The sequence below is a fragment of the Poecile atricapillus genome, chromosome W (genome assembly GCF_030490865.1).
Source record: "Poecile atricapillus isolate bPoeAtr1 chromosome W, bPoeAtr1.hap1, whole genome shotgun sequence".
In the NCBI taxonomy this organism is placed as follows: Eukaryota; Metazoa; Chordata; class Aves; order Passeriformes; family Paridae; genus Poecile; species Poecile atricapillus.
Window position 1 is genome coordinate 61,754,886 of NC_081288.1, and position 10,621 is coordinate 61,765,506.

The 10,621-nt window shown below is 39.3% G+C and overlaps 1 protein-coding gene across 10 annotated transcripts in view; it reads right to left on the reverse strand.

The window, feature by feature from the left end:
• The window catches only part of LOC131591617 (kinesin-like protein KIF21A), an 86,441-nt gene extending 76,029 nt beyond the window's left edge, over nucleotides 1-10,412 (reverse strand). For 7 of the 10 annotated variants that reach the window (XM_058862489.1, XM_058862488.1, XM_058862485.1 and 4 more), the window contains exon 1: nucleotides 10,191-10,411. In XM_058862489.1, the coding sequence (XP_058718472.1) occupies nucleotides 10,191-10,234 (44 nt within the window). In that variant the 5' untranslated portion in view covers nucleotides 10,235-10,411. Of the gene's footprint in view, nucleotides 1-10,190 lie in introns of all 10 variants that reach the window. The other 3 variants (XM_058862490.1, XM_058862494.1, XM_058862491.1) reach the window with 2 other exon arrangements.
• Between the last annotated feature and the right edge of the window lie 209 nt (nucleotides 10,413-10,621).

Below are 10,621 nucleotides of genomic sequence, written 5' to 3' on the forward strand. Positions count from 1 at the left end.
TTTTATCCTCTCTTTCACTTTTCTTACTGAAATTTAAATCTACTATATTTTTTATCAGCTTCACTTTGAGCATGAAGAACATTTTATTCCCTTCCATTCAGTACTTGACTCTTGGTATTTTAGGACATGTCTCTTATAAATCTTCACTCCTCATATCTCACATGGAACCAGTCATGTTTTCTAGACAAAGAACCCTTTCCCTCCTCTTTTCAATTCCTCTTAGTCAGTCCACATTTTCCATGAGCAGCAGGACCCAAAACTTACTACTAGAAATCAGCAGTACTAAACAAAAAACAGATTTCTTTGCGCCTTTCTAAAGACTCCAGTTTCTAAATACACTGAGTTTCTTCTTTTGCTACAACACTGCCATTCCATGCTCATGAAAAATGTGTACGTTACTTGAACGTTTGCCTACAGCAGCAGCAGAGAGTGCATCAGCCCTTTGTTTTTAATCAAGTATCTTCCAAGATGTAGGTCAACAACATTCTGTGCAAGTTCCCTCTTCCCAAAGAGGCATTTCTGCACTCAGCAGTCGTGAGAGTTGGAAATCAACAGAAGCACAGACCAGCTGGCATGGGCCAGCCCTGTTCCTGGGGCTGCAAGCACAGAACAAAGAACTTTCATTTGAAACTCTCAGCTCTACAATGTTTCTTGGAGGTTTCATTGGAGGTTTCATTTCCAACCTTGACAAGCCTATGATTCCTCTTCAGGGCATACCATGGCTACACTTGTTGACATTTAGAGAACAATGGAAGGTCCATCTGCTCCTACAAGCTTTGCTAAAAACAATAATGAAACAGATCTAAAGCTACATTTTAAAATGCAGAGCCAAGACAGTGGGTTGACCAGACAATGTAGATCACTTTGAATACTGTGTGAGGAAGACAAAGAAAGAAAGAGAGCAAACAAAAAAAAAAAGAAATATGCACAAAACAGAAAACTGAAACAATGAATCAAACAAAGATTAAAAAAACCCTACAGACACATCCCCCAACTGCAAATTCAATTCAAGCCAAATTCAAATAAAATCTTTTTGGGAGTACACAAAAGAAAAAAGAACATTTAATTATACTAATGTTTAGCTGTCAGATAGTTTACTTGCAAATACCAATTCAGTCCTCTCATCTCATTTTCAGAGCTTACTGAACACCAATCCACTTTTGCTGAACTCAGAGTTCTGCTTGTAAAGATCAGAATGGCAATTTTATTGTTCCTAAGTGATGGGCTGACTGATCAGATTAGACAGAAGCATAAGCTGCACTCTAAGTGATAAAGATTGAACAGGTGGCCTTGCCTCTGATCTACAGCCTCTTCAAACACTTACAAGTAGAATCTTTTTCATTTTGATCACCTCTAGAAAATATGCATTCAGATACTTAGTCGTCCTTAACCTGGCATAAAAATATTTTTCTGGTCTTCAATGCATTTCAAACAGCTTGCTCATAAACACATCAGCCTTTCCCAAAGATACCAGTAAATCACATGCATGATATGATTTTTACTAAGAAAAGAAAATACAGATAGACAATTTAGATGGTATCAACACTTATAGTCTGCAAAGTAATATGCATAGAAAATAATTTTAAGGAAAAATTCAAAGGCTTCACATTACAGAGACAGAGTCTAAAAATTATTTCACATATACTTAAAATTAAAGATTAGACTTCAAAAAGAATGCATTTGAGACTAAGGAGTAAAATAAACCTTTCCTGGACAACTTATGCAGAGTGACAACTAAAGCAATGTATGGTTTGCTTAGCAGGTAAAAATAAGAGTAGTCAGCTACTTCCTCCAGATCAAAGTGTCTGGTACAGGAATAATTTTTTTTACTCTTCACAGAAATAAGCAAAGAGGACAGGGAGAAACAAAGCCATACACAGAATCTTTAATGGTAAGACTTTTCACAGAAGGTAATGACTAACTCAGGTGTTTCAGCAGAGTTGGTTTTCTCATGATATCACATCATGTTTTATTCATATCATAAGTATTTACTTTGAAGCTACATCTTTGGCCTGAGGATCTTATGACATAATTCTAAGATGACAATAAACAAAGTGCTGGGGAGCATGGTGAAGGAAAAGCAGGAAAAGAATATTTAAAAAAAAAAGACAAAAGTTTACTACCTACACTCATACCCCTGTCATATTCTCACACAGGTGGAGATGGGTACACAGGGATTGTGTCCTGTGACAGAATCAAGCACAAAGTAAGACAGAGGCACTGCTGCAGTTGGTAAATCAATACTACTGAGAGAGTGATTAGCACCTCTAAGACTTTGGGATAATGACCTACTCAGAATGACACAAAAGGTCTCTGGACTCACCTCCGAATTAGTCCCAAGGGAAAAAATTTCCAACAAAATGAATACTAAGGATTACTGACGTTGAGAAACAAAGTTCATTAGGTATTTTGAATAAAATATATACACTCACATCTAAAGTCAGTCTACCTCTCTATTACTCTATTACAAGAAGTTTCACACACAGCATGGTACCAAATACTTTAAGGAACCCAGATACCTCACTTTCTAAATTTTATACAATATTAGAGGTTTTACTGTACATGAGAAATTTCCTAGCAAACCTGCTAGTTACCCCAAAATTATACAAGACTATATTTCATCATTTGCAATATATTTCTAGAGGATAAACTCTTCTTTTGTGCTTTAACCTATTATCGGTGATTTGCATAACTTCTTAAACAGCACTGCCAACAAATCCTGTATTTAATATAGTTTCCTGACTGACATTAGTACTTCACGCCTATGCAGCTTTCCAGATTAATATGTCACCTTAAATTTGTTTTAACAGTATTAAGCAAAGGATATCTAACAATTAGAAATGGAAGGAAAAAACAGCTCATTGAAAAAATACACAGCTTAAAGATAATAACCAAGAGGCTGGAGAATTTACTTGAGATGTGAAATGCCTTTTTTCAAGGCCCCAGATGAGATTAGACCCAGTAATCAGAGAAGCCTGTTTGATCAAACTCTTCTATTATCAAGAGAGAATACAGCAGAAAAGATAGTGTCAGACTTTGAGATGTCTCACAAAAGGGAAATATTTTCTGTCTAGTCCTATTATCGATAACATTCCATGTGTTCAACTCTGGGAGCTGAACTGGTAATGCTATAGCATGCTACAGTATTTTAACTCTTACCTTGACAATGTTGCTTTACTCATGCTTTTACAGGATCAGTTATGCTGAACAGAAAGGAAAAGGAAATTAAGTATCCTTCAAAGCTACAAGATCCAGAGGAAGCGTTACAAGAAACTTGGAGTATTGGAGAGCTAGTATGCTAAGATTACATTAAATCTAAAATGTCCTGCAAAGAGACAGTTATTTGCTAACCAACTGAACTATGCAGAGTTCCTACAGCAGCATACAGGCAAGAGTCAACAATGAGACACTAAATTACCTAGACAACAAATCCTTTAGTCCATTTTTAAATTAAACAATGGAAGTGCACTATTCAGTTTGAATGCATATAATTTTCTGTGCATAGTAGAACAATCATAACCTGTTACTAAGGTTTGTTGCTCTCAGCCTTCTGTGTTGAAGCTTCAGTGCAAACAGGCTCAAGGGATAAGTCATCCATTTTTGTTAGGTGGACTTAAAGATGTAAACATGCTTAAAGGGTGCACTGTCCCAACGTGCATTTGCCAGATGATTAAAGAAAAAAAAATTCTTTACACCAAAAAATAATTATTCCAGCAGTGGCCAACTCTACCAAATCTGCTGAGGAAACTACTAAAGGAACTAAAATAAAGAAACAGATGGTACTCGCTCCTCACTCGTTATTTCCATTCAGATTCTATTCATGAAATATTTTATGTTAATCAATCATAAGCTCTGAATCAGCAGGTTTTCACATTTTAGAATCCATTTTGAAAGTTTTGTTTCTTTATGCATCAAAGTCACTGTGACATTAACCTTATCTTTTCAATAGTCTCCATTTGTATCTTGTTGCTATAATAAACACATTAAACAAGACCATTTTTAAAAAATAAGGCAGCATTTCTCCCCTTACACTGGAGCAGATATATTTCACTAGGGAAAAGTAGAAATTAACACAGAACCACAAAAAAATAATAATAAAGAAACAACAAAACCAAACATTCCCCCCCCAAAACAACAACAAAAAAAAACCCACAAGGAAGAATAGGAAGAAAATTAACAAATATTTAAAACTACTCAAGAGAAGAGAAAGAGAGCACAAAAAAAAGGCACAGCTCATGTAGTTACTCTTGCTAGACTTGTTCAGATCTGGTTTGATTTATAATTAAACTTTATTGTTCACTAATTCAAATGACACTTCTCAAAAGTGTTTTACATGGAAATAATATTAGCATAACAAAAAATTCTCTAGCCACCACAAATATTTCGTATTCTGCTGTATTTTCCTTAAATTAAAAAAAAGCACCTAAAGCTGCTTGATTTCACCAGCAGTAGTCAGGCAACAGAGCATGAAAGCAAGAATTCCAAGAGCCATCTCTGAGTGGGCAGCAAGGACAATCTATAAAAGGCTTAAAGCAAATCAAGGGAAAACAGGGAAAGCAGAGGGAGGGAGCAGGACTCTTGATCCCATGCACAAGGGTCATTCAACTACTGCAGAAGAATTTTCAGATGTTACACAGTAAACCTGAAAATGTGAAGCCCTGAGTTCAGTAATAAAGTAATGTCTAGCCCAACAGATCACAAGTAGTAAAGGAAACACCATTAAATGGAAATTAGTGACTAACTCAATGGTTTTTCAAAGCAAAGTAAACTCCCAAGTCTTCTACAAACTTTGGGAAGAGACAAGTTAAAAAAATAATGCATCCAAAAGCATCAGCAGACTGATGAGGTACACCACCCATTGCTTTTTCTTCTTCCTAAATTCAAGATACCCATCTTTTGGCAAGGAATATATGGCATTAAGGGAAAGGTCCAAGTAGGATTTCTTTTCCCTCCATCCAAGAATGAGTTTGTGTTTACAACACAAGTGATGAAAAGGGAAGTTTATTTCCTAGAAAGCAAGACCACAGATTTCAGCCTGCCCCAAGCAATATCAGTAACGGATGATCAAGTCACATATTATGAAACCAGAATTAACTCAGCAGCAGATGGTGCCGTGTCTTCTCTTCAGCTAAAATGCAAAACATACCAACGGGGTAAAGTTTCAGAGAAGGACAAGGGGATGTTTGTTTAAGTCAGAGAGCAAAGAAAAACATCAAAACTAACAAAAAGATAGGCAACAGGAGCTTTCAAAAACAAGATTTTTGTAGCTTTCCATTAATAGACTCCATGCAGAAGAGTTATTTCCCAACACCTTGCTATTTGATGCTGTTGATAATTTCTCTTTTATTTTAAGTACACATTGTTGTGTACTTACAGGCTGCTGAACTTCATTAACACAGTTGCATATTTTCCCAAAAAAACTTCTACAGCTGATTACAGATGGGTTCTAATTACTGTCTATTACAATAAAAAGTTTGGTTCATTTTAAGGAACCAATAGATAGTACTGTAGTCTATTGCTGTTGCTTCTCTATTTGCAGAATGATTTATGAGAATGCTTAGCCTGTATGAGAAGCATTAAATTAGTATCTCCAGATCTTATAATATATACCACAGAATATATGTCCATTCATCTGGCATCTGAGGATCTGTTCATGGTGGGAAGCTTTAACACACCTCCACAACAGCAGCCCAAGGAAGAAAATCAATCTCAGCTGCCATTAAAGTGCTTCAAAACACACTTGTCTAAAATAGACAGGTTCCTTTCACTCAGTTCCCTCTTTCCTAGTGTATCTAACAGTAGCTGGATCTAGCACAGAGGAAAACAACCTCACTATGAAAGCTTAAAAGAAAATGCTTAAAAAGAAGAATGCAAAAATGTGAAAAGGTAGAGGGCAGCATGACAATAAACAGCAGATTCCATATGGGGAGAAAAAAAAACGAAACCCCACACAGAAACTAGTGAAGTAGATAAAAAGCCCTATGTAAGACAACCAACTGATGATACAGTTCAAGAACTGGGGGTATGAAAAGAACTCCATACCAAAGCTTTGCAAAGGGAAACTAAAATATCCCACTTGTCTAATAAAAAGTCAACACTGTATTCTAACACCATGCCACACTAAGCTTTAGTTGTAAAAATCCCTAATCTCCAGTAAATTGAATTATTAACCAATGTGTTTTTCCAGCATACTTCATCTCCCTTTTGGAAAACCAGAAACAGAAGCCGTGTGGTTTTAATTCATCAGCTGTACTTATTACTGCTACTGTTACTAAAAAAACGTTCATGAGTAGATCCATGACATTTTGCACACAGATGCCATACTTGGCAAACATCAACACCTCACTTTTGTGAAGCAGTGTCACAACATATTGCAGACACCTAAAGGGTAAGCATGAAAAGGAAATTTTTTAGACCTCTCAAGGCAGAACTGGGTGCCCAGATCCCAGAGCCTCTCTACACAGGTGAGGAGGAGAGTAGCAACACTCCTGTTCTTCACTTGAGGGATGAAACAAAGCATATGTCAATCACAGCAGATGAAGCACTTTTGCCAAAGCAGGGAAGAAGGTAGATAGACACAGACATAGCCAGGGTGATGAAAAGTGGAAACTTTTGCTACTCTGCTCTTTACAGATATTAAACAGGCTTAATTATAAAACACCCTCCCCTGGAGCTTCTTTGTGTTCTGCCCACTAACAGTTTCAACTGGGCTCCATCTTTTATGAGAACATGCCCAATTGCCAAAACTCTTCTGGTTCTCCAACTGGTACCTCATGTTCTTTTATTCTCCACTCCACCTGAGGTGTCAGCCAAGCATGTCAGAGTGACTATCTCTTGACTACTGGTCAGCTTGTACAGCAGTTCATCTTTTCACATTGTACTTATTTCTTCTGTTTAGGACCTTCTTCTGTAACGGATCTCTAACAAATCAACACTGAAGTTTATCATCTATACATCCAGGGCCACCACTGAGTCAGAGTGGATCAAGGATCTTTCACCTTTGAAGGGCTGGAAGACAGACAATTCCTTCAATGTTCTACATTGTTATTTGGATCCTGTTATGGAGAAGACACAACAGACATCTTTCCATGCTTAATCAGGTATAGTCCTCCATATAAGACTGCTGGTTACACCTACCCAAACAATACTGTTCTCCAGAAGGTCCTTTGTTTAACATGTATCCAAAAATGCAAAGGACTGAAACTTTGTCTTCTTAGATCACCACTGCTAGAACATCCTAATGGCATGACCCCTAGCCACATGGAGCAAGGACAACTGTTGGAGCCATTTGCATTCCTGCAACCAGCTCAGGTCTGATTGGTAAAAAGGTAAAAGTAAACTGCACACTTCTGAGTGCAGTGACCCCATGCAGCCCCTTCCATGGGTCATAGAACTGCTCTAAAGTGCTGTAACAGACCTAGACCACTGGCTGTTGAGGATCTAAATCTTAGGTGAGAACCTCATCTACCCAACATGCCAGAAGCCAACATACTGTATTTTGCTGGTGGACAACACTAAAGTGGCAAGAGACAAGGATTAGAAACTACAATCTACATCCTTTTCTGAACATGAAACAGTTGCCCAAGCCATTGATAACATTTCATAGCCTTCTTGTCAAATGTTAGCTGAAAAAACACTTAAAAAAGCAAGATGGAAATTTTAGACTCACAAAAAAGATAGTTTTTCACATTTAAAAGAAAGTTCTCTAATCAGATAACTGTTTTCTATCATGGGGGCTCTCCGACTTTATCTGAAAACAGACACTATACACACAGTCACACAGAGAGCAAAGCTCTTTGCCAAAATTACACACCATCATCCACAAAATCTACAAGTCTTTCAGTGGTAGGTGACTAGAGAAAAATGTTTTCTTAACTAGGAAATTTAACACTAGTTACTGGATTATCTGCCAAACTATTTCCAGCTTTCATGCTTCACTAAACCGGAGCTCATCAGTCACAAACCCATTATTACACTGAAGAAAATGGGGAGAAATTAGCATACAAGATGATAGCTTAAAGCTGGTGCTAATTGGAAAGAACTAAGTACTTTTCATTCCTGTTGGATACAATTAGGTGAGACAACCAGGTTCTGGAAAAACAATTTGCTAAACAATTTCAGTGATGTCTATTCTGTAACCTATATTTAAAGTCTAAACAAATTCATGCCTTTGCAGTATATCTTGCAACCACAGGGGCTGCAAAAAGCTGGTCCAGCTGTAGAGCAAGCCTTGTTCAGAAACATACATACAAAACACAACAACTAATTCATCACAACTGTGGAGATCATCACTGAACTAAGCTTAAGTTGACAAAAAGAGCTGGAGAGCAAAACCAACAAGGAAACAGAATGTAATATTCATAATGCACGGTACAGCATGGCACCAATAGACACAGAGATACAAAATCAGTTGAATTATAGGACTGCACAAAATACACAATCAGAAATAAAAGAAAAACATCTACAAAGAGCTACTGGTGCAAAAACAATTATTGTGCATGCTTTTGTTCATGAATTCTAAACAGAAAGGGGGAATCTTGTACATGACTAGTTAATTTGTCAAAAGGAAGAAAGTAGACAGGAGGGAAAAGGCAATGCTTCACCATTAGTGAACTCAGGCACAAAATGTTAGTTAGACAACTATACTGTAGAAATATACCCTATAACATTAGGGATTTTTTTGTCAAGAACTACAGCTGGGTAACTTTTTACTACAAATTATTTATCATGTATTACTCCTAATCTATTCATCACACACCTACAATTATAAATGCATTTCTACCAATAGGTTTTTTATTTAATTCCAAGATGCAACAAATCTCTGTATTTGTAAATGAACTTCTACATCACTATTTATTTTGGCTCAGAACATATTTAATATTTTCTTCAAATGAAATAAGAGCAGTCTATAAACCTGTAACACACCCTATTTTTAGGATTACACCTACCTCATATTTTCCTTTTTAAAAATACAGCCTAATTATGCTTTAGAATAGTACCTCCCTAAACATGATGTGAAAAATGCTTCAACAGATAGCACTCACAAAAACATCTCCCAACAGAAAATGCTGCTGCAATCAGACTTTAATGAACAACCGCAGCATACACCCCATGTTACCATGCAGGGGTGGTGCCTCTCTGTTTACTGAAAATGTTATTGCACCGTCCCCTCTACACCATGTACCAACACTAGCACGCAGTGACATCGCTAATTTCTACATCCTTTAGAGAAAACAAAACAGACCTAGGAAATCACTCTCTTCATCTTCCCGAACAACCCTTGAATTCTCTAATGCAAGACTGTCCAAGGACCACTGAGACAAACAGACCTTCACCTAAGGTCTGATTTCTTGTGTTGTAATACTCCAAGTGTGCCAGCATAAAGAAACCTCTTTAAAGTAAAGAAATAAATCAACAGACAGTATCACAATTAAACCCCAAATATTGATGTACATACACATAAACAGACATAGATATATGCACATATACATGTATTTCTCCTCATGCTTCAATTGCATAAAGACATCTTAAAAATTGAGGCATCCACGGGCTAAACTGGAAGCCCTTCAAACAATAAAATAGTATTTTCACATAGAAAATCCAGAAGAGCCAAGAGCTCACGGATGAACAGCAGATTTTTATCTCTGATTAAAGAGTAATTTGAATTAACTGATGTTTTAAAATTATTTAAGCTCCCCTCCCATCATGATTTCTACATACACCTAATTCCTATGTACTGTGAGCAGCCTTATGGGAGTCCATCCCTCTGGTATGTGAGGTTAGACACAGCCTCCGCGGGATAAAAGCCTTTATCCTTCTAAAAATATCCGTGTGCCAGGATCCACTCTCGTAAAGCTCCCTGATGCAAACGGCATCGCCACAGTCCAGGGGCTGCTCTGCTTCCATGAGTAAGCACTAGCAGCATCGGGCTATAATTAGTCGGAGTATTTTTAGGGTCACTGCTCAAAATTAGACAGAAATGACTGAGAAGGACCTCAGAACGGTGGGAGTTTTCCCCTCTCCTTTGGCTATTTCCTACTGCTGTGAGGAAAAAGAGGCTCGGCAGGCGCCGGGGAGAGGCGATCCCTCAGCGCAGGGGAGAAGTGCCTGGCTGCTGCGGCGGGCGGGTGGGCGCTGGGAGCGCGCCGCGGCCCCGCCGCCCGCACCCGGCCCGCAGGAGCCGCGCTTACCTGACCGCCACCCGCACCGAGCTCTCGTCCGGGCCGGCCGACATGCTGCCGCGGGCCAGGGGCGGCCGCAGCCGCGCCGGGAGCTCCGCCGGGCCGCGAAGGAGGTGGGGGCACTGCTGCGGCTCCCCCCTCACCTCCTCCTCCTGCCCCGCCACCTCCTCTCTCCAGCCATTTTAGGTGACTGAATGAATAGGTAGGAGCCGCGGCAGCGTAGGGCGGTTCGCTCCGCTCCTCCTCCTTCTTCTCCTCCTCCTCCTCCCTCCCACCCGCCCCGGTCCGGCCCAGCCCAGCCCAGCCCAGCCCAGCCCTTCCAGCGCCTGGGCGTGGAGCGCTGTCAGTCAGCCACCGGCGGGCCGAGCCACGGCCCCGGTCAGCGACCCCCGCCCCGCCGGGGCCGGCGCGTCCGCCCGCTGCAGCCGCACTGCGTCAGC